This window comes from Aquarana catesbeiana, linkage group LG03 (genome assembly GCF_042186555.1).
Source record: "Aquarana catesbeiana isolate 2022-GZ linkage group LG03, ASM4218655v1, whole genome shotgun sequence".
Classification (NCBI taxonomy): Eukaryota; Metazoa; Chordata; class Amphibia; order Anura; family Ranidae; genus Aquarana; species Aquarana catesbeiana.
In genome coordinates this window covers 722,556,311-722,581,013 of record NC_133326.1, presented here as the reverse complement: position 1 = coordinate 722,581,013, position 24,703 = coordinate 722,556,311, and the positions used below count along the sequence as shown (strand labels likewise).

Here is a 24,703-nt window from a genome sequence, read left to right as displayed (position 1 = left end):
TGTTCGGCCTCTTCTCCCGGAGTTCCGCCTCTTCTCCCGGTGTTCCGCCTCTTCTCCCGGTGTTCTGCCTCTTCTCCCGGTGTTCGGCCTCTTCTCCCGGGCCCCGCCACTATCTTCTTCCAGCTCTTTTGCCAGCGAGGGGCCCGGTCTGCTGCCGCTGTCTTGTCGCTGCTGTCTTGTCGCTGCTGTCTTGCCACCGCTGTCTCGTCGCTTCTTCTCTTCTTCCGATGTTGACATGACGCTCTCTCCGGCTGGAATGCTTTGTGCGAGCTGCGGAGCCATTTATATAGGCGGTGACCCTGCCCCCTTGTGACGTCATGGTCCCAGCATGCGCAGGGACTCTGGGGTCATACCCCCTTATGACCCCAGAGTCCCTGCGCATGCTGGGGCTCCCGGATTCCGATAAGCCCCCCGCCCGCAGACCCCAACAACCAACGGCCAGGGTTGTCAGAAAGAGGCCCTTGTCCTCATCAACATAGGGACAAGGTGCTTTGGGGTGGGGGGGCCCGCAGGGCGCCCCCCTCCCCAAGGCACCCACCCCCCCATGTTGAGGGCATGTGGCCTGGTACGGCTCAGGAGGGGGGTGGGGCGCTCGCTCGTCCCCACCCCCTTTCCTGACCGGCCGGGCTGCGTGCTCAGATAAGGGTCTGGTATGGATTTTGGGGGGACCCCCACGCCGATTTTCCGGCGTAGGGGGTTCCCCTTACAATCCATACCAGACCTAAGGGCCTGGCATGCCCCTGGGGGGGGAACCCATGCCGGTTTTTTTATTTAAAATTTGGCGCGGAGTTTCCCCACAGGATTCATACCAGACAGCTGTCAGCACTGCCTGTCATTCATCGCTAAGGGAAAACAAAGTTTTCCTTTCCCGATGAGTGAGCCATCTCGGCGCTGGCTCCTGCGATGGGGCTCGCAGGTGTCAAATCTCGCCGAGAAATGCAGCGAGATTGACACAATATCGCAGTCACCTACTGTATATCCCAATTCTGTAACTCCAGTGTAAAGGGAAGCTGAGCCACCTCTAAGTGGTAGTTCCAGTTACTTTCCTGGGTTCTTAAAGAGACCCTGTTATTAATTTTAAAAATGCAGGTAAAAACACACAAACGAGCATTTCAAATATTTTGTTGCAGTGTTTTTCTTTTCCACAAATATTTTTTTTATTTACTTGAAATGTGCCTTTGAACTTACTAGAAAAAATGACTAGTCAATTCACCAGCACAGCTCCATTTCCTCTCGCTTATAGCCTTTGATATAGCTGCTGGGGGAGGAGCAAAAGATAAATACTATAAAGTGGCACTTGATTGACGGCTCTGAGTCTACAGGGGCTCCTGACATCACATCTAGGATGTCTATGCCACCAGCAGCAGTCTTATGGTTTTGGATGTCTGCATAAAGGAGGATCATATAGTCTACATACAGAGGTAAACTAACCTCTAGGCCTGGGGTCCAGATCGCTCCCCCCTAAGGGGAGGATGAAAAAAAGAGCCTCCCAGAACATTGCCTCTTTATTTAATCAAAGCTAGGTCCAATCCACTGATGAAAGCTTGTCTGGGGTTGACTGGTTGAAGGACCTTCCAGAACATTGCCTTGATGTTCCTTAATGTTCTGGAAGGTCAGGATTCATGATGGACCGAAGGGGGGATAGCCTATGTAAAGGTAGTCCAATATGAAGTAAGTTGTAGTAGTTGAGGCGAGAGATGACCAGGGAGTAAATTAGGAGCATTGTGGCGTCATTGGTTAGAAAGGGGCATTCTTTGGAGATGTTGTGGAGGTTGAGACAGCAAGATTTGGACGTGGGGGCCTATAGGATAGATAGAGTCCAGGATTACACCTAGAACCTTGGCATGGGGGACTGGGTTGATAGTTGTGCCATCGATCTTGACAGAGATCAGGGGAAGGGGCACGAGGGGGAGAAAAAATGATGAGCTCGGTTTTGGATAGATTAAGTTTGAGGAAGTGGTATGACATCCAGACTGATATGTCTGTTAGTAAATTAGTGATTCATGAGAGGGAGTGACCTGAGGGGTAGAGAGATAAATTTGGGTGTCGTTGGCGTAGAGATGTAGAGGTGTAGATCGAGAATAGGAGAGGTCCAAGAACAGAACATTGGGAGACCCCCAACAGACAAAGGAAGATGAGAGCAGGAATTATTATTCTAAGTAATGCTAAAGGTGCAGATGGATAGGTAAGTAGGAAGAAAACCAGTGAAGGGTACAATCACGGAGACCAAAGGCATGGAGTTTTTTTTTAGGAGAAGGTGGTGGTCAACCCATAGAAAGGTCCTGGATAAGGAGTACAGAATAGTGTCCATTGGTTTTGGCAGTTAGTAGATTGTTTGTTAGTTTAAGGAGGGCAGTTTCTGTGGAGTGTTGAGGGCGATATCCAGACTGAAAGGGATCAAGAAGGTTATTCTCAGTGAAGTGGTCAGTAAGTCGGTCAGGGAGTAAGGAGATGGGGCTTAGGTTGTTAGGATTGGTGGGGTCCAGTGAGAGCTTTTTAAGTATGGGGGTGACTAATGCATGTTTTGGAGAGTTGGGGAGGATGCATTTGTGAGGGAGCAGGGTCCAGGGGGCAGGTGGTTAGCTGGACATTAGCAAGAAGTTAGATAGATAAATTCCACGAGTACCTGTGTGTACAAAGCAGAGGTCTCCAAACTTTTCTAAAAAAAAAAGTCCGTTTTATGAATAATTACAATTTAGATGAATATGTTTTGAACTTGATCCACTATTCAGAATAAGTAAAACAAAGCAAAGAAATATAAATAAACGTGGGCCTATCAGAGTCTTCAACAAAGTCCACCCTTACATCAGAGTTTCCCCTTACACCGAAATCCCATTTATAGTCCCCTTTGCCCTTTTACATCAGAGCCCCCCTCCTTCAGAGTACCCCATTATATCGGGATCCCATCAGAGTCCCCCTTACATCAAACTTCTCGTTACATCAGAGTCTTCCTTACATTAGATAACCCATCAAAGTCTCCCCTTACACCAGAGTTATGCCGCTTACACGCGACCGGTTTTGCCGTCGGAATAAACTCCAAAGGTTTCTCCGTTGGAACTCTGACAGAATTCCATTCAAGCGGTCTTGCCTACACACGGTCAAACCAAAGTCCGACCGTCCAGAACGCGGTGACGTACAGCACATACGACGGGACTAGAAAAAGGACGTTCAATATCCAGTAGCCAATAGCTTCCGTCTCGTACTTGCTTCAGAGCATGCGCCGTTTTTGGTCCATCGGAACAGCATACAGACAATCGGTTTTCCCGATAGGAATTGGTTCCGTCGGAAATATTTAGAATATGTTCTATTTCTAGGTCCCTCAGAATTTTCGAAAAAAAAAGTCCGATGAGGCCTACACATGATCGGAATAGACGATGAAAAGCTTCCATCGGATTTTTTCTGTCGGACATTCCGCTCGTGTGTACGCGGCTTTACCCTTACATCAGAATACTCCCTTACATTAAAATACCCATTAGATTCTTCCCTTACACCAGAGTTCCCATCTATGCCCCCTTACATCAGGCTCCCCACCATCACTTCCATCAGAGTCTCACCTATATCTGGGTCCCCATCAATATCCACACTTACATCAGCGTCTATCCTTACATCAGGGTCTCCACTGGAGTCCTTCATTACATCAGGGCCTCCCCCATTACAGCTAGATCTTATCAGAGTCTCCTCTTACATCAGTCACTATAAGAGTCACCCTTATATTAGAGTCCCCATGAGAGTCTTCCCTTACAGCAGAGTCCCCATAAGAGTCACCCTAACATCAGGGTCCCCATCAGGGTCTCACCTACAAAAGAGTCCCTCCTTACATCAGGGTCCCCATCAGAGAAACATTTTTTTCAGGGGAAAGGGTCCCACTGAGAAGAGATACAGGCGGACCATGCTGCTTAATAAGGGATAAATTTTATTAGAAAAATATATTTAATACAAAAGGGGCCAAGACCAGGTACCCACCACCAACACCAAGATCATATTAAAAATAGACAACGTTGTCTGTTTAAGAGCAGCTGCATCACGCTTCAACCATGCATGCACACACCTGTAACAAGGCTATTGTTAATGGGATTAAGTAATATTTGTGGATCAGACTAATGATTTCAGTGACATGCACCATACATAACAAAGTCCGTCCAGTCACTGTATTTAAATAGAAACCCTTTTAACAAAAGACCCCTGTTTGGAGGGTAGTTGATTGAGTCAAGTTGCTAGTCCCACAGAGACAGCCTTAATTAGAGTTGTAACAAGACATAGCTGTCAGTGTGGAGAGATGATTATAGTCCACAGTTAGTATCCAGTCCAAAGACACAGAAATACAGTTTCCCAGAATGGAATTGCATGTATTCACAGGGTCTAACTGTTGGAAAAACAATAGCTCAATGACGTTGTTTATGAAGTTGGCTAATACTGGCTGACAAGTAACAACAAGCAGGATGCAAAGTAAAAGGAGGCAGTTAAAGGACCTATGGTCCGCTCACCCGACCATTCATGAAGCGATATAATCACAGTCCTGTACTATCTTTCTTTGGTCTGGGGGGGCTGTATGTGCCATCCTGTATGCTCTGTTTGTTGAGCGGGGTCCGTGGGGCTCCAGTGAGCAGTTTGCTGTCAGCACTATATAAGTGTCAATTCCTCTGGGCCACCATCTGCTTGTATCAGCCAAAGTAGTCACCGCTGGCTTCAGGCAATCAACTGCACATGCACAGGTGTGATGAACGCATAGAGCATCTCTGTCGTGATGCCAAATCCGACATGTTTCACCAGGGACTCTGGTTTTTTCAAGGATAAATAATGTAGAACACTCACATTTCAGCAAATATAAAAGCACATATCAAATATGATTCCTTATAGACATCAAGAGAGGACGCAATGGCATAAACAGGACTAGAAACAGACGCGTTTCGTCTTAAACAGAAATGATTTCAAATTAAAGACAGTGAGCCAATGAGGGGGCAGGGCCAAGCCGCAGCTCGGTGTCTGAATGGACACACAGAGCAGCGGCTCGGCTGCCCCCATAGCAAGGATTTCCAGCAGGGGACCCGAGAAGAAGAGGATCAGAGCTGCTCTGTGCAAAACCATAACAAAGAAGAGGTAAGTATAATATGTTTATTAATAAACAAAAAAAAATTAGACTTTAAAATCACTTTAAACGAGAGTCTTTCCTACATCCGGATCCCCATCAAAGTCCCTTTTATAGTCCTTTTTTTACATTAGAGTCCCATCTACTAGAGTCCCCATTAGAGTATTGCCTATATAAAAGTCCCCATTGACATCAGGGTCCCTTACAGAGTTCCCCCTTACATCAGAGTCCACCCTTACCTCATACACTTACAGGGTGACTGGGAGCCTGAAAGCCCTTAAAGTGCGGCTGTATACCAGGTCTGGATGGAGGAACAATGGTCCTCCTGTAAATGCTGGGGGAAGGATTTGGTAGGATACCAGTAGCCCTAGCAACCAACGATGGTATACTGACAGCACAACCGGAGGAACCTGCACTGGGGTCCAGGTGTGGAGAAATGAAGACTGTAGGAGTGTGAGGGACCACTAACCTTGGCTGCGGGCCAGATAAAATCTTGTAGTGGTCTGTAGTTTGGAGACCTCTAGTATAAAAGGAAGCCAGCTCTCTCCTGACATTCTGTGTATTTCAGGTCCTTTTTCCAGTGACAGTCCGAGGATTTTGGGATTTTTGGGGAAAGTAGCAGAAGAGCTCCAGAAAATGAAAAGTAAGTTTATCCTAAATTATTTCATCCAAAAATTTTCCAAGGATCCACAATACATCTACTGATGGCCGCATTTTGTTTGTAAGTCCAGATAAAGATAAAAACATCAATAATTTATATCATAGTTATAATTGTACGTTTTACATCACAAAAAGGATCAAAAAAATTTCCAAAAATCTTTCACCTGAAAATATGTGGAACCCTGTATCAGGGGGGTTATGTGGGGTGATCCTCACCTGGCAACAAATACAGGTGCATCTTAGACATGTGCAATTCGTTTCGTTCCGAATTCGTTTTTTAATGAATTTCGACAAATTTGATAATTCGGAATTATCCGAATTAATGAAAACCTGTTTAACAAATTTTTCCGATTATTCGTAAATTTGAATATTTGTAAATTTGCAAATTGGGAAATACGAAAACCCGAAAATTAAAAAATCTGAAATAATAACTATTACTAATAATAACTTAACTATAACTATTAAATTATAGGTATTGGAATTTCCTTTAATTTTGTCTGAGAACGTAACAAATACTAATTTATCCAAAGTTGCAAATTATCCGATTTAGGAATTTAGAAATTTTAGGAATTTACAAATTTATGAATTGACGAATTGCGATCATAACTAATGACCCGAAAAACAAAAAAAAAAACAAACAAATGAAATGAAAATGAAAATGAACAAATTTTTCAGCAGTGCACATGCCTAGTGCATTGCATAAAATTCGAATATCATCAAAAAGTTAATTTATTTCAGTAATTCAATTCAAAAAGTGAAACTCATATTTTATATAGATGCTTTACACACAGTGGTATATATCAAGCATTTCTTTCTTTTAATTTGGATGATTATGGCTTACAGAGAGTGACACCCCAAAATTCAGTAACTCAGAAAATTTGAATATTACATAAGACCAATAGAATAAGATTTTTATTACAGAAATGTTGGCTTACTGAAAAGTCTGTCCATGTATGGTATAGTATGCATTCAATATTTGTCAGGGCTCTTTTTCCATGAATTACTGCATCAATGCGGCGTGGAATGGAGGCGATCAGCCTGTGGCACTGCTGAGGTGTTATGGAAGCCCAGGTTGCTTTGATAGCGGCCTTCAGCTCATCTGCATTGTTGGGTTTGGTGTCTCTCATCTTCCTCTTGATAAAAAGTACTGACTCCGTTAAATTGATGATAGGCAACTCCTATCCTCATATTGATTAGTGGTTCCAAATTAATAATAACTACTGCAGTAGGGAACAGACACAAAAGATACACTCCGCATCTTTCCAAATTACTGTTCTGCTTTATTATGACGCAATTGAAGGTTTTTATGCACATGATTACGTAGATATCACATTAATATTACAATTGTAGGTTTATGGTAACAAGGGGCGTTACATAGGCAGGCTAATTCTAATCAGGACTCGAAAGAATGTAAACATTTACTGAAAACATTATTAGTGCCGTGTGCACAGTGAGGGCAGAGTGCAATACATACAAAATACAATACAATTATATACAGAACTTACAAATTTCCATTACAGTCTCCCCTCTTTTGATCAATATTTTGATCACTAACCATACCTGCTATCACCTTTAACCTGGAACCTCCACATGCTTAGGTGGAGGTAGTCCCGGCCAAAGAGGCAAAAAAACTCCATTGTGGAGAAAATAATAGCTGAGCAACTTTTTCATTACAAAATGACTTTTCATTGTGAAGAACAAATGATTGATAAGACATATTTACAGAGTACTGGCTGTACACTCCTGTGGCCAGAATGGCCTTCTAGCTTAATTGTGGACATGCTGACTTATCAGCATATGTAAACACAGACAATTCTACATGAAATGGAAGACGCACAAAAGACAAATATGACTTCAACATGGCTAAACTATTTTTCAAATATATATATCCCTTACAATTAAAGTAATTGAATCAAAAAGTACCCTAGACTGTGATCACAAGAGGGAAACAAATCAAACACAGAGATTTCTTTAATTAAGTCATTTTTGCAGTGTCTGGTGTGGATACAGGTGACTTTTCCTTCAAGTTTTGCAAAAACTGTACATGAAATAGATGCTGTATTGAGTCTCCAAACATTTCCTTATATATAAATGTCTCTTAACAATCCAAAAGTCACCTGGCTTTAGTTTTAGATCCTTCCAAACTTTTAGGATCTGGAATTAGGGAGAAAACACATAAATGAGTTTGTAAAAAACCTTAAAAGATCAGCAACATTCTCTGTGAGATCCGAATGAAGGACTTCAGCTGCTGAGACAAAATATAAGCAAGTGAGTAACACACTCCCAAACCAAATCCCATAGGGAGAGAGTCCAACATCCCCCTTAGGGGCTTCATAAAATATAAGAAAACATTCAGGCAAAAGTTTTCTAGTTTCTTACTTTACTTTGTCCGCTACATTGTAGACAGTAAGGGGTGTAAAAATAAGACCTCAAAATTTCTAGTAAGGACTCTCCTATAAAAAAATGATTTCCTCTGTTACTCTCTGTACTTTCTGGCACTCTGTACTTACAAACTACTTCTGATAACACTTTTTACTGTGGCCTTTGCAGTAGAATTTGCCACTGGACATCCAAAAAACATGTCCATACAGACAAAATGCATACTCGTAAGATCCTGACGGGCATCTGGATATATCTTTTTTGTAATCTCTGGGAGGGATGTTGAGCTTTTGGTAACACCTTTGGTAACAGGTAAAACAAGAAGTGGTATGTTATAAAAACAACTGTGGAGAACCCTGGCTCTATCCCACGCTCATTTACTAAGGCAGCCATAACTGCTTGTGACTGATGACACGGTCCATGTGTCAAGCTGGAGGGAAAAGAGTGGCTGACAGACATAAATGATCACCTTTTCCAAAGTCCTGTTTCATAATAAGTTGCCCCCTGTGGACCACTTGTTCTTCTCGTTCTGGGGTCCTTAAAGTTGAATTATTAATCCCAGCTATACTGGGCCAGAACTAGGGTGGAATCTGTGAGTTGCACAGACCCATCAAGTGTCCGAGGCTGTAAATGCAGCATCCTTAGAGTCACCTGGTCTGCTTCCATGTGTGAAAGTTAATATGGCTACCTCAGCAAGAAGCTGGAAGGCTGAAAACAGCCAATCAAATTAACTTGGCATGCTTTATTGGTTTACCTGCCGAAGTAAAAACAAACTTCTGGCCCTTCAAATGGAACCAAAAGCTCTCTATATCTCGACTATCTATATAAATATACACTCTTTTTATAGCTCACAGGCTTTGCTAAAACATGGAGCTCTGCTTCTTGAGCTGGGGAAAAAGGATCCAATGACTTTGAATACAGGGTATCTTTCTGGGTGATAAACTGCATACTCAAATCTACAAAAAAATTTAATATCTGGGTCTTCAGGGAGTGTGTCCTGCACTGGGCTCACAGCAGCTGATTCCTATGTCATCAATTTAACACATGCGTCTTTTCCTTTCTTTTGAATAAATGTACGCATTTTTCATTGTTAGATTTGTACATAAACAAACTCATATTTTAAACCTTTCATTAGACAAACATTTAGTTAGCTGTAAATTTGCTGCACAGAATGTCGGACCATTGACCAAAACAATATCTAACTTTGTCTAATAGCACCTTTGCATAAAAGCTACAGCTCTGATATATTGGGGTGAACCCTTCATTACTGGGTCCAGCTTGCATAAATATATTACAATGTCTTGTTTTCTATCACACTATTTGTGTAAGAACTCCAGTTTCATGTTTCAAAAGACAACTTTTTCCTGGCAATATTATAATAAATGATAACAATACCCTGCGGTCATGCAGAGATGTCCATAAATCCAAAATATTCTTCTGCTTATACCACTGTACTTTACAAGACAAAGGGGCACATCATTTCACAATCCACACATTCTGCTTTGGATTTCAAAAATAAAAATAAATAAAAACAAAAGGACCAAGAATCTGTATGATGGACCAGAAAGCATCAAAAACTATAAAACAACTGGCTGCAGGTGGCATCTATCCTAACAGGGTGTGTGGACTTGATGTGATGGGTCTGTTATATTTAAATTTTATTTATTATTACTCTTACATCATGGACCGCACATCAAGTTATTATCAAAAACCTTACAATATCATTTTTGTAGAAAAACTTCTTATGTATCCCATCCATCTTGGCTTTGTTAAATATTATGGCAGCTTTATTCAAAATAACAACCTCATCTTAATCTTTTTTTCTCTCAATAAGGGCTTATTGTATAAATGTAAAATTACAAAATTGTTATCTTAATCTAAACTAATCCCATTTTTACAAATTTCCCCAATAACCTGGATTTCATTTCCAACCAAAGGTTGTCTAAACCAGTTTCATTATATCTATATATACACTATATAATTGTTAAACTCATATTAGAAATTAATACTCATTATTACTTAATTTTACTTAATTTCCCTTTTTTAAATGCACTGTTTCCACTATCAAAGGATATTCAATATGTGTAATACACGGTTAAATGTAACCTTCATTTTACCATGTTTGGAAAACAGATTCAAAATAATTGTGATCACATTGTTTACCATTAGATTCGTTAACCCGGCACATTTTGTTATAAATGTTTTGTCTAAAAAACAGAAATTGGCAATGGTGTCCTTCCAGCTTATCACTAACCTCTCATCCCAGCCACATTTCTTTCATGAGAGCACAAAGGAGGGGGTCACATCTACATACATGACACACACAAGCAATAGAACTAAAGGTCCCAGCATTCGCACACACACCAATATCTCTCTAAAATCGCTTACATTTTTCCCATTTGTACACAACACATGCATATCATTCTCTCACTTTCTTTTAACTCTTTAATATTTCCCTGCCTAAATTCTGCTTTCCTTATTTTGTTTAAATAACTTTTATATCTAGCTTCTATGATTCTATGATCAGATGGGGAGCCACAGTGCTCATCCCATCTTCCCTCTCTGACAACATATAAAGTATTCTGTTTTACCTCTCATTTCTCTGTTTCTGACTTTTACTAGTTATAGTGCCTGATCCCAAATTCATCCCACAACTTAACATGAAAATGTCCCTTTCTGTCTAGTGTTAATGTCACCCTTGATCCATCCTGCTCACATTGATAGCTGTTTCTCTAGCTGTTTACTCTGCATGATTCTTAGTCCCTGTGGACCTTGGTAACCCAGTTACCCATTGTGGATCCCTGTCCACTCTAACCATTAATCTAGGGGCTCAGTATAGGCGGAACCGCACCTTCGGTTCATATATAGCGCTTCTCTTGCGCTGGGCATTTTTGAGGGTCTCTTACCCTTCATTCCCTTACTTAATTCAATGCCCATAATGACTGGCCAGTCTTCTCTCTTCTCTACGTGTGCCTATACCCTCTTGCCTCTAAACTACTTTATCTAGCAGATGTACTACATATACCTGTGAACAGTACTATTCTTCCCTTTCTTATTTATAACACTCCGATGGACAATAGACAGGGACAACATAACATATAACCACCAATCAATACAGTTCGATTAAGGGGAGTAAAATAGGTACCCTTTGTCCCGAAAATGCCTTACCGATCAAGGAAGTCTGATAACTCAAATGTAAGCAAAAGGCTTACCTCAGCCGGCTGATTATCAGAAATTCCCGGATCGTCTCAAGCTCCTCGTTTCGGATACTCAGGGTCACCTGGAATCCCCTCCTAAGGCAAAGCTCGCCATGCATGACTCCGTTAAATTGATGATAGGCAACTCCTATCCTCATATTGATTAGTGGTTCCAAATTAATAATAACTACTGCAGTAGGGAACAGACACAAAAGATACACTCCGCATCTTTCCAAATTACTGTTCTGCTTTATTATGACGCAATTGAAGGTTTTTATGCACATGATTACGTAGATATCACATTAATATTACAATTGTAGGTTTATGGTAACAAGGGGCGTTACATAGGCAGGCTAATTCTAATCAGGACTCGAAAGAATGTAAACATTTACTGAAAACATTATTAGTGCCGTGTGCACAGTGAGGGCAGAGTGCAATACATACAAAATACAATACAATTATATACAGAACTTACAAATTTCCATTACAGTACCAATACCTCGTTTAATGAGCATGGTATCGCTGTGCTTGATTGACCAGAAAACTCGCCTGACCTAAACCCCATCAAGAATCTGTGGAGTATTGTCAAGAGGAAGATGAGACACACCAAACCCAACAAAGCAGATAAGCTGAAGGCTACTATCAAAGCAACCTGGGTTTCCATAACACCTGATCGCCTCCATGCCACGCCACATTGATGCAGGATTTATGCAAAAGGAGCCCCAATCAAGTATTGAGTGCACACTATGCCAACATTTCTGTATTAAAAATGTATCAACATTTTTTTATCGGTTTTATGTAATATTCAGAATTTCTGAGATACTGAATTTTGGGTTGTCACTCGCTGTAAGCCATAATCATCAAAACTAAAAGAAAAATACTTGAAATATATCACTCGGTGTGTAACAGATCTATATAAAATATGAGTTTCACTTTTTGAATTGAATTACTGAAATTAACTTTTTGATGAAATGCTAGTTTTATGAAATGCACCTGTATATCCCAATACTGTAACTCCAGTGTAAAGGGAAGCTGAGCCACCTCTAAGTGGGAGTTCCAGTTACTTTCCTGGGTTTTTAAAGAGACACCTGTTATTAATTTTAAAAATGCAGGTAAAACACACATACGAGCATTTCAAATATTTTGTTGCAGTGTTTTTCTTCAGGTCTGGTATGGATTTTAAGAGGAACCTCACGCCAAAATGAGGAACCTCACGCCAAAATTTAAAAACAAATGGCGTGGGGTCCCCCCCAAAAATCCATACCAGACCCTTATCCAAGCACGCAACCTGGCAGGCCATAGGAAAAGGGGGGGACGAGAGAGCGCCCCCCATCCTGAACCGTACCAGGCCACATGCCCTCAACATGGGGAGGGTGCTTTGGGGTAGCGCCCCCCAAAGCACCTTGTCCCCATGTTGATGGGGACAAGGGCCTCATCCCCACAACCCTTGCCCGGTGGTTGTGGGGGTCTGCGGGTGGGGGCTTATCGGAATCTGAAAGCCCCCTTTAACAAGGAGACCCCCAGATCCTGACCCCCCCTGTGAGAAATGGTAACGGGGTACAAATGTATCCCTACCATTTCACAAACAATATATGAAAATGGTAAAAAAAACACAAGACACGGCTTGGGACAAGTCCTTTATTAAAAAATAAAAAAAATAAAAGTGTCCCACGAAGTCTATTCATCTTCTTCGTCTCTCGCTCCGACGGACGGAAAAAGAAAAAAAAAAAGCCGCACGCCATAATGATCAGTCTCTCAGGTGACAGCTTTTTTTATAACTGAGGGCGGGGCCACACGGTGACGTCGCCGGGTGACCCAACCCCGTCTGATGCACGGGGACATCCCTATGGCTTTCCCGTAATGAAGGGGGTGCTCCCGAAAAAACGGCCGTTTCTAAAACTTTTTTTTGCATTGATACATGTCTCCTGGGGCAGGACCCAGGTTCCCAAACACTTTTTATGACAATGCAAAGCATATAAGCCTTTAAAATTAGAACTTTTGATTTCTCCCAGACTTTTAAAGGGTGTTCCACGGCTTTCGAATTTGCCGCAAACACCCCAAATTGTTCGCTATTCGGTGAAAAAAAATAATTGGTAACTTTTGTGGTTTCTTTTATTAATTAAAGTGTTTGTTTTTTTTTAAAGAATAGCGTTTGAAAGATGCTGCACAAATACCGCGTGACATTTGTGGGGTTCTAAGTAATTTTCTCGCCCCAAAAAATTTGATTTTTACATTTAGGAGCGAATTGTCATAATTGGCCCGAATATGAATAGTTAAAATCCCATTAAGGGGAAGTTACAAGTTTTCAGTGATAAAGGGATGTTGGCCCATTGTAGAAAACCCCCATCGTCCCCATAAAATTTATGTCTGCCTGCTGTGCCTGATTTCCTTTTTTTTTAATAATTTTACCATCTTGGCTGAACTGTACGGCTATAACCATGACAATTCAGCGTCACCCACATAATCCTCTTTCTTGCTCCCTCAGGCCCCTCTAATCCATTATGCAGTGAGGGATGGAAACACTATGGACTCAGCTGTTACTACTTGTCTTCAGACAAAAAACCATGGATCGCCTCCAAGAAAGACTGCGAGGACAGGAAGGCCCACCTAGTGGTCATTAACAGCGAGGAAGAGATGGTATGAATGCTGAACAGATAGACACTTCCTTCTGTGACAGTTCCACTTTCAGGTCACTTCACTGCCAGCAGTATTTGATTACTATGCTTTATTACATAAATAGACATAAGGAACAATAAAAAGTTTAAAAGTGGAAAAATGCTTCAGTAAAGTCCACCTGGTCTTTAGTTCTGTGCAGAATCTTGCAGAATAAGTCCAATCCGATATATTAGAGTCACTGACCCTCATACATGACTCTTTGCACTCGTTTTAAGTTTCTATGGTAAGATGGGAGCCCAGGGCTGTGGGGACAGACAAGTTTTTTATTTACCCCGTTGGGTGTTGCAAAAAGGCCCCACGAAATCAAAGGGTCCCTAATTGCCAATTATTAAAACATACATCTATATTACCACCTGATAAGGTTTCACAATTTGACAACCATCATATTATTTAGCAACATGATATTACAATTTGTTAGACACCAAATGCGATATAGATCTTATGTGTATATCTATTTTCCAAGTTAAATTTGTTTTATTATTGGACCTTGTAACTTAGGTGTGTATGATGTCTGACTGACTGGTATGTTCTTACACATTACCATAACCAATTTTAATGAAGAAAGTTTAGTACAGTAAGAATGATGGCAATTGTATGAAACTTAACTGTTGTCATATACCTGGTAGAGGCCAAACTGATGAGAGGGTTTCTCTTACACCTCCTGTCTAATACCCCCTGGAGTTGGTGACAAGGTGTAGCAGGATGAGGAGTGGCACATGTGCCTGTGGTAGGTATAGTTGCTGTGGATGGCCATCACAGAGGACAAGGGGGCACTCTTTACATCTAAAGAAAGAGATTTTATCCCCAAATATGGAAAGTATTCTTAAGAGCTGGTTCTGGTCAGCTCAGTATATTGCTTTTAAAAAGGCCTGGATACTTACCTAATAAATATAATATAACTGGATACTAATATTTATAGGTAAAGTTGATCCAGGGAATATCTGATTGCCTCTCGGGGGGATCAGGAAGAAATGTTTTCCCCCTGCTAGAGTAAATCGGATCATGCTTTGCTGGGTTTTTCGCCTGCCTCTGGACTGTGGGTATAGGTTTGTGTATATCGGATTGTATGATTTTTTTCTCTTTTATTGGTTAAACTAGATGGACTTGTGTCTTTTTTTCAACCTATGTAACTATAGATGCTCAGATGGCAGTTTGCCAGGCTGGGTTTGACATCAGATGGGCAATAGAATTATACAAATAGCAGGCAGAGGACAGAGTCAGAACGCAAGCCAAGGTCAGCAACATGAGATCAGGATCAAACAGAGCCAGGAGGAGAGTCAGGTCAAAATATAGGATAATCAAGATGCAGATCTTGTCATGAGTCACTGAAGCCGAAGACCACTTTCTGCTGTACTTTACATAGACCATCGGGCACCAAAATCCAGTGCAGTATGTGCATGCTAATTCACAGTAATTTCCGGTACAGCTTTGATTCTCTGCACTAGAGCAATATGTGCATGTGCTCATCTTCATGCACAACCAAGCACTCAACATTCCTGACAGTTGTAGGTAAGTATTAAAAAAAGGGAGTTCCGTTGGCTTTGGCTTTGGCATTGCCAAATTTCCATAGTGATTTGCGTGTGTGCAGCTCACTGCACAGAGGCAGGCAGTCGGGTAGGTAATTTTTTTTTGTTCAAATATTTTATCAAAGAATACAGAACAAAGAACAAAGGGCATATGGTACAGAAGCATGGGAGGGAGGGCGTCCTCTGTGGACAGAGGGGGATGGAAGTCGCACAGGGTTCTAATGAGACAGCAGGGATGCAGCCCACTTTGAAAAAACACAAAAATAAGAACAATAAGATATTAAAAATATTGAGAAGCAACTCAGTGTGCATGTGGTTGAAATCATAAAATTAATCAACAACAGGCTACAGGTAGGGGACAATGTGGGATAGGCTCCTGTAAATGAGGACTAATTGCAAGGAGTCCCAAGGTTAGATGAGTTGCAGGGTCTGGTGGAATACAGTTATTGGGTGGTGTCCAGTCTATGCACAACAGGTTAGATAGGTTAATTTGGGACAAAAGCCCCTTAGGGGGAGTGATCAGTTCAAGAACAGTGAAGGAGGAAAAGAAAAGAGGAGAGGAAGAAGAGAGAGAGTAAAGAGAGAAAGGGCAAGGGAGATGAGGGGGTTGACAGGGGGAAGAGGGGGAGGGAGCAAATGCGGTACCTACAGTATGAGCGATCGGTGCTGGGGAAAAGGTGATATAGGGGAGAAGTAGGGAGCTGTCAAAGTTTTATGAGGAAGGAAATGATCAACCCATGGTTGCCATAGACGTTCAAATTTTCTAACCTTGTCAAGAAACACAGCTTCGACCTTAGCATGTATCATTGCTCTAGTGATTCTGTTCTTGGTTTCTGTGGTATTGAGATGAGCAGTCTTCCAGGCCTTCACAATCATTTGCTTTGCAGCAGTTGTAACCTGCAGGAGTATTTTAAATTGGGGTTGCGTTATGTCAGAGTTTTTTTTTTTGTTATTGAGTGAGGTGATGGATGGGTCGGCTCCAGAGTGCTGTCAACAAGGGTAGAAAGGATGTGGAAGAATTTAATCCAGAAAGATTGGGCTATTGGGCAGTTCCACCATATATGGAGATGGGCACCTTTGTCTGTACAACCCCAGAAGCAGTTAGGTTGCGTAGGATGGAAGGTATTTGACTATCTGGGCAGGGACCAAGTACCAGCGCATTATTACCTTATAGTTTGTTTTGGAGGCCATGACATTCTGGGAAGCAGATTTGGTGGCATGCCAAATGTCGAACCAGTCTTTGGCTTCCAATTGGAGACCTAGATCGGCTTTCCTCTTTGCTATGTATTGGAGGGATGAATAGCGGGGTAGGTCTAACAATTGAGTATAGAACATAGCAATTAAACCTCAAGAGTGAGGATCGCTTTTAGAGATTAGTGTTGCAGACAAGTGGTGAAGACGTTTTTAAGTTGGAGGTAGGGAAAACTTTCACAGTTAGGGATTCTGTAGGATTTGCAGAGGGTAAGAAACAACTTGAAGGCATTGGGGGTTGTGAATTTGTAGACTCAAGTGAGGTTGACAGAAGACCACTTATAAAAGGAAGAGGGTGAGGTCCAAGCTGGGTAAAAAGCGGCATTTTGGAGATAGGAAAAGAGCGGGTTGTGGGGGAATTGAAATCTAAATTTAGTTTTAACGTTGTCCCATAATTGCAGGGAATTGCGTGTGATAGAGTTCCTTGATGTCTTGCGGTCACCTGGGCGAAGCCACTGTAGGTTGGCTATCGAAAGGGGCTCACAGTCTACTGATTCTAATGCTACACAGAGTTGCACTTCATGAGTAGCATGTTATTTAGGTAGATGAGCCAGATGGGCCGCTTGGTAGTATTTGGCAAAAAGCCCTAAAGTCAAGTAATTTTAAAGCAGAAGAGACAAAGCATGTTTCTTCTGCATTAAAAATCCTGCCTGTTCGCCCATTTTTATTAATTACATAAAGCTCCACTTAAAGCAGATGTATGAAAATAATTATTGAAGGCTTTGATCACTTATTGGTGAATTAATGCACTGAAAAAGGAAATAAAAAGTGAAACTACAGCCAAAAAAATCTATGGGCCAGATAAAGAGGGTAAATCTCCCAAATGGAGACACAGAGAGCAATATCAACTTGCTAGCTGAAGTTAGAAAATATATTTATTAATATACATATGTATTTATTATATCCAGCTAGGAAAAACAACCAATACGTTCATGATATTGTAAAGGTGGAGGGGAGGAGTCAAACCAAAGCACCACATCCCAATTGCTTAATAGACAAAGAAGAGGGGACTTTTGGCCATGGAAAGGCCAGGGACTTTAACGGTGCTTAGTAAACAAAATAGGAATTTGTAAGATAAAAAATATATTTTATTCATAAATCCGTTTTAAAAAAGACAGACAGGGAACAAAGCATTAGTAAATGTTTACAGAACAATTATGATAAAAATATGATACAGTGCTTGATACCACTTTCTCAACATGTTTCGCTTTCTTAAGCTTCTTCAGGAGATATACTGTGGCATCTAATCGACTATGAAATGAAAAATAAACCATAAGTAATCAAAATAGTATATAACATAATCATATAGCATTGAACTGATACACAGAAGTATGGAAAATACATTTAAGGGTATGAATCATAAATGAGGTATAAATATCGATGGTAAAGTGTGTCAGCAAAATTCAAAATTTCAAGACAAAATAATAATACAAAATTAATAAAAAATTAAATAAATTGGGAAAAAAAAGGGGGGGGAGGGGAGAATTATCCATCTTACCTAATGTTTTTAAAAACTGTAGATGTATTATTTTGAAATCAAAATGGTACACCAATAAATGGTGCCTTTCAGCCCAGACTTCCTAGGAAGGCATGCAGAGGGGGATGATAGGAAATCACAATGTGTAAAGTGATTGGAAATCTCTATGGTAAAGAGAAGATATCAAATATATCAAATGTCACTGAAGTGAGCATTAAAAAATCAGTATTACAAAGAATACATATGATTGAAATCAGGAGTAAATTGATTAAAATAATCACAAGTACCTATACAGGTGAGTAGAATCAATCTGATTTCAGGGTCGCATCCATGGGATGGCTAAAAGCAATGTACACCTCTTAATGAAGGGTTCCAAACATGGAGAAAGCAAGCGCAACCGAATGAGATGGAATGAAGACCCCACAGATATTTCTGCGGGTCAAATAAACATAGGGCGTCGCTAATGTTTCCTTGAGGCTGGAAACCTGGGAAGTTAAAAAATATATACATGTGGATATATTTACTTACAATGGGATAGAAAAAATATATATCAGAGACCATGAATTGCAAACTAGGAAAAGGACTATTATAAAGAACTTACTTATAATCCATATGACATACGGAGAGGAGACCCAGGAGCCCCAGGGGGCTGCAACGTTGTCTGGCCGGCGTTCAGGGAAAGTGACAGAGGGTGGCTATATATCCCTCTCCAGCGTGGCGGCGTCTGACTCGCCGTCACGCTGCGGACAGAATAGGAGGACTGCGCATGCGCACACATCCAGGTCAAAATAGTGGCGGCGGCGTCAGTGACGTGAAGACGTTCGACTGACCAGCGGCCATTTTAGAAAATCCTGTGCCCAGAGATGGCACAGGGAAACCATCCTCAGAGATAAACAAGGGGGAAGAAATGAAATTAACCCCCCGATTTCCGAGGCAAATAAATATATATATAGAGATTGAAAATTGTAGACCTGGAAAGAAAGAGCCACGCGTTGGTCCTCATGATGAGGGCACCCAGCAGCGGGAATATTGATTATAAACCATGAAGGTGACTCTCATATACAAATATGCATGTTATACAATGATAAAAAAAATGATTAATTATATTACATAGAAATATAAATTTTTTTAATCATAGTATGTTAAAGTTTAAGGTGGATAATGACAAAACAAAAAAAACAAAAAAAATAATTAGAAAATAATAAATGAATAATAAATAATTATAGAAAAGGTTTGTAGCTTAGGACATCATTTAACCCAGGGTATTTAAGGGCATTTAATGTGAAGATCCACCTGGTTTCTCGTTGGAGCAGGATCCTATCGTAGTCTCCACCTCTTTCATTTGGGGGGACGTATTCCAGAGTAAAAAAAATGCATTTTTTGTCATCAAATTGATGACATAGGCCTATGTGACAGCTAATGGGGGTTTCAATTTTTTTCTTGATGACTAAGGAAACGTGGTCTCTAATTCGGTGGAAAAATATATTGGCATGTGGCCAAAAAATTGGGGTTGTATACTTGTCCATTGGGAAGGGCGATGTTGCGTGACGCATGAATATATCTACAGAAATTACACTTATGGCAAGGCCTAGTCCCCTTGACCTTGGTAACGTTTTTTGAGGGAGGGGCATAATGACTATGAACAATTTGGTCTCTTATTGAGCGGGAGCGTCTGTATGTAATTTCCGGATGATCTTTTAAATGTTTAGATACATTGGGATCTCCCATCAGTAGATACCAATGTCTCTGTAAAAGATCCTGTACCTGTTGGTGTTGTCCAGAAAATCTTGTGATGAGTCTCAAATTAGAATTCGGTTTGGAGATGGTTTTACCATGAATGAGATGGGTACGTTCCTGTTTTTTGGCTCTTAAATAAGCTCTTTTAAGGCATTTGTTACTATAGCCACGTGATCTCAGGCGGTTTCTTAGTGCTTTGGCCTCTACTTCAAAATGGGCGTTTTCACTACAGTTTCTTCTTAGCCTCAAGTACTGTCCGTATGGGACGTTGGTTATCATGGATCATGGATGTGAACTGATGGCATGCAAGAGAGAGTTTCCCCCTGAGGGCTTGCGAAAAAGAGTGGTCCCTATAGTTCTGTCAGGATTAACAAAAATTGTTATAACTAAGAAGGTGAGGGTTGATTGATTTGCTTCCATTGTGAAAGTCAAGTTGTATGTGTTCAATTTGAGGCCCTCAAAGAAGCGGGAAAGATCCTATCTGCTACCCCGTCCAGATGAGGAACACATCATCTATAAAACTTCTCCAAATTGGTATGTGTTCAAACCAGGCCTGCATGTCGTCCCGGAATGACAAGTTTTGCTCCCACTCCCCCAGGTACAGGTTCGCATAGGAGGGGGCACATTTGGTCCACATAGCAACCCCCTGTACCTGGAGGTAGTGGGAGCCTGAGAACAAGAAAATATTGTTGGTCAAGATGAACCCCAAGAGGTTCAAAATGAACCCATTGTAGCCCAATGGGACGTCAGTGTTTCGAGAAATGAAGCCCTCTACAACTGCCAAACCCAAGGAATGGGGAATGGAGTTGTAGAGGGCCTCCACAACCAGAGTCACAAGCCAAGCTCCTTCAGGGATAGCTAGGCCGTCCAATGTTCTGAGAAGATCACTAGTATATGTTCATGAGTTTGCTAAAACTCACTTCATCAGGGTTTGCAATTGTAGAGTCTGGTTTGTTGCTTGGTGTATCTGATTTGACAGCCTGGTTTGAGAGGGACCCCCTTAGAACTCCCAGAAAACACTGACTGTTTTTCTTAACGAGATATAAAGATGGAGCACAGTTAGTGCTCCAAGTACATTTTGGGGAACTCAGAGGCGGTTCCTATAAGCTAGAAAGGAGGCTGTGAAGATATTTAAAGAATTATACTATGCCCAATCACAGCAGAAAACAATCCAGTGCTCCTCATCTCTTTTAGTGTTACATTGAAAACAGGAAGGAGGTTCTAATTCTTTCCCGGTATATTAAAAAGTAGAAAGAAAACATTTTGGCTGGAGTTCTAGCCAGGCCGCTGGCATGTTTAGGAGGTCAGTAAAGAAGACCTACATTTTTCTCATTATAGGTTTCCTTTAGAGCAAAAAAATAACTTTCTTATGGATACCCTTTGACTTCATGGTTCATTACACCTCAGTAATTAACCACTTTCAGGCCGCCGCATGCCGATGTACGTCCTCACTTTGAGGACGGATATTGTTGTTATGGCAGCAGCTAGCTTCCATAACCCCGGTATCCCCGTGTTCGGCCGGCGGTCTGGTATAAGATAAAAGTGGTCTCTATGGCGGATTCTCTATGGTCTCTATGGTCTCTATGACGGATTCACCGCAAGATCACTTTTATCGGCGGTGGGAGAGGGGCGTGATCCGGTGCCCTCCGCCGCTTACCTGAGCCATTGACAGCGGCGGAGGCGATCCGGTGCTTCTCAGGGCTGTGCATGGAGACGAGTGAGGGGAAGATGTCCCCCACACATCTCCATGACACTGCAGGGTGGAAGCGACGTTAAAACATCACTTCTGACCATCTCTCTTTTTTCTTTTTTTTAAATGACAATTTTTTTTTTTTATATTGCATTTTAGTGTAAATCTTTTTGACCCCAGATCTCATATTTAAGAGGACCTGTCATGCTTTTTTTCTATTACAAGGGATTTTTACATTCTTTGTAATAGGAATAAAAGTGACACAATTTTTTTTTAAAACAGTGTAAAAATAAAAAATAAAAGGGTAAAAATAAATAAGAAAAAAAAAATGTAAACGTGCCCCGTCCCGCCGAGCTCGCGTGCAGAAGCGAACGCATACGTGAGTAGCGCCCGCATATGAAAACAGTGTTCAAACCACACATGTGAGGTATCGCCGCGATCGATAGAGCGAGAGCAATAATTCTAGCCCTAGACCTCCTCTGTAACGCAAAACATGGAACCTGTAGAATTTTTTAAACGTCGCCTATGGAGATTTTTAAGGGTAAAAGTTTGTCGCCATTCCATGAGCGGGCACAATTTTGAAGCGTGACATGTTGGGTATCAATTTACTCTGCGTAACATTATCTTAACAATATTAAAAAAAAATTGGCTAACTTTACTGTTGTCTTATTTTTTAATTCAAAAGTGTATTTTTTCCAAAGAATTGCAAGGACCGCCATTTTATTCTCTAGGGTGTTAGAAAAAAATGTATAATGTTTAGGGGTTCTAAGTAATTTTCTAGCAAAAAAAAGTTTTTAACTTGTAAACAACACATCTAAAAAAGAGGCCGGGTCCTTAAGTGGTTAAAAAAACACTCTTCTATGAATGGGAAATGATCTCTAAATGGAGGATGGTTGGATGATCGATAGGTTTGCCCTCTCCATTCATAGTTCCTGCTCCATTCATAGAAGCTGTAGTATAGCTTCTATGAATGGAGCAGCTGGGTGGGAAAGGAGGCCATAGTCGATGAGAGCCCTTAGTTGTGGTGTTAATGCCCACCACACAGGAAGATTAAGGAGGGGGGGCTGGGGGGACATGGATGGAGGAGTGTTTTACCTAAAAAGAGGCATCAGCAGAAGGAACACATCCTACTGATTTTAAGTTACTGTATGTCCCTTGTGCTGACTTTTCAGTTTTTATTATTTAAGCACCCTGGTGTTTAGGCAGGGTTGCTCCTAAATTTACCTGTCAGGTATAGCTACCTTGGCTAATTGTTGAGGATCAATTGATTTCACTCTAAATCTGTAATTGCTGCACTTCTCTCTTCTGCCGTTAGGTGGCCGGTTACCTGGTGGCATTAGATATGAGAAGGGCAATGCAAGGCCATATTATGGGTATATGGGGTATCTTAGCCAATGGGCAGGGGTTTTCTCGAATCTCTTAGCCTGCTGGGAGAACCTATATATTCGGGTGGAGTCAGGTGATCAGGGTTCTGTGCCACCTCTACGGCTGTCTGGGTGGATGTGTGTTGTATCGCCCGGCCCCAGAGATTGGTGCCTTTTCCGGCACATCTGGCTGCTAGGCTGTTTGAGGGCCTATCCAGAAGCAAGAGAACAGCGCAGGGTTGGGACTGCGGCTTGCAGTCCAACCAAAAATGATGGTTCTGCCGGCCGGGGAACCTGTCATGGTTGGAGGTAAAGGGGAAGCTGTCACCACTAAGGGACCCACCATCTTATTACAAGGGACCACAGTGAGTAACTGAAGCAAGTACCGGAGCAACATTCTTACCAACCGGGGACGGTGAAGAATCGGGAAACTTCAGTGGGTATCAAGCCAGAGACCCAACCAGTGGAGGTGACGCTTGCAGAGCAGCTTTGTGTGTAAAACCAGGGACTGAGCAGGTCAGTGGGTGAAGCTTGAGAGGTATCTTGAGTGCCAAGCAAGGGACCCAGCAGAGAGGCGGGAGTGACGCTTGAGGAAGAAACCACCGTGAAGATTGAATCATCTAGTCTAGTGAGAGAGACCGGGAGCTCAGTGGGCTAAAGAACTACAAGAAGTGAATGTAGTGGAAGCGAAAGGACTGTTACGCTTTGTGTTAGGAACTGTTAAAGACTGTTGCCAGGTGTGGCGTCTTCCTGGATGCCTTTTCCTGAATGGCTGTCCTCCTATTGAAGTCTCGGAGTCTGCCAATTAATCTTGCAACTACCTAAGGATGTCCTGGCCCTAACCCTCTCTCTCCCCTTAAAGTTTAAGAGAAATAAACGCTCTTTTGCATTCAAGAAGTGTCTGGCACCCAATGACTATAACTACTTTGCACCCACCATGCCTCACAACCCACCATATACAGAAGGATGTCAGCTATCTCTGGCCCTGGAGGTTCTCATTAGACCGAAGGAGGCCTGGGAACTTGCTACATTATTTAGGCTGAATTTAGGGTTTTTTTTTCCTTTTTGTTTCCAAATATCAGGGCAAAGTCCTACTTTTTAATCTTTTTTTCATGCTGGGTTGTTGACATTTCTAAACCATGTAAAAAAAAAAAAAACTTTGTTCAGCTTCTGCTTCATTGACTTACACATTCTTTGAAACAGCTAGATGGTGGAGAGTAGCACCAAAGAACACCTATCTCAAGAGGAACACGGAGTCGGCTATTTTTGACGTCTCCCTATAAAATTGAGAGTTTTCAGGCTCTCATGCTGACTATGGCTTTGGTGTTTTGATTCACTGGCCTGGCATAAGGGTTCATCTATGGATACCAGTGGGCTAATGTAACAGCCATCAATCTGATATATTTAGTATGAGGTCAGCAGTTGCACCCCAGTGTTTATATTATGGATATGTTACTTTAAAATAATTTTTAGTGGAAATATGTTTCCTTATTTAGAATAAATTTGTTTCTAGGCATGATCCTCAGTTGTAAATGCCATGGGGTTATGTTGGATCGCCACACCCTGTCAAAACTATGCTTTTCTAGCGTACATTTCCTCTCTTCTCCATTTTTCAACCTTGACCTTGCTGTCCATTTTCTAAGGCTGACCTCAGTGGTGT

General features: G+C 41.5%; 1 protein-coding gene across 1 annotated transcript in view; it reads left to right on the top strand.

Moving 5' to 3' along the window:
* The window catches only part of LOC141134934 (uncharacterized), an 86,458-nt gene that overhangs the window by 54,795 nt on the left and 6,960 nt on the right, over positions 1-24,703 (top strand). The window contains exons 7-8 of the mRNA XM_073624366.1: positions 5,655-5,729; positions 13,808-13,959. Of these exons, the coding sequence (XP_073480467.1) occupies positions 5,655-5,729; positions 13,808-13,959 (227 nt within the window). The remainder of the gene's footprint in view (positions 1-5,654; positions 5,730-13,807; positions 13,960-24,703) is intronic.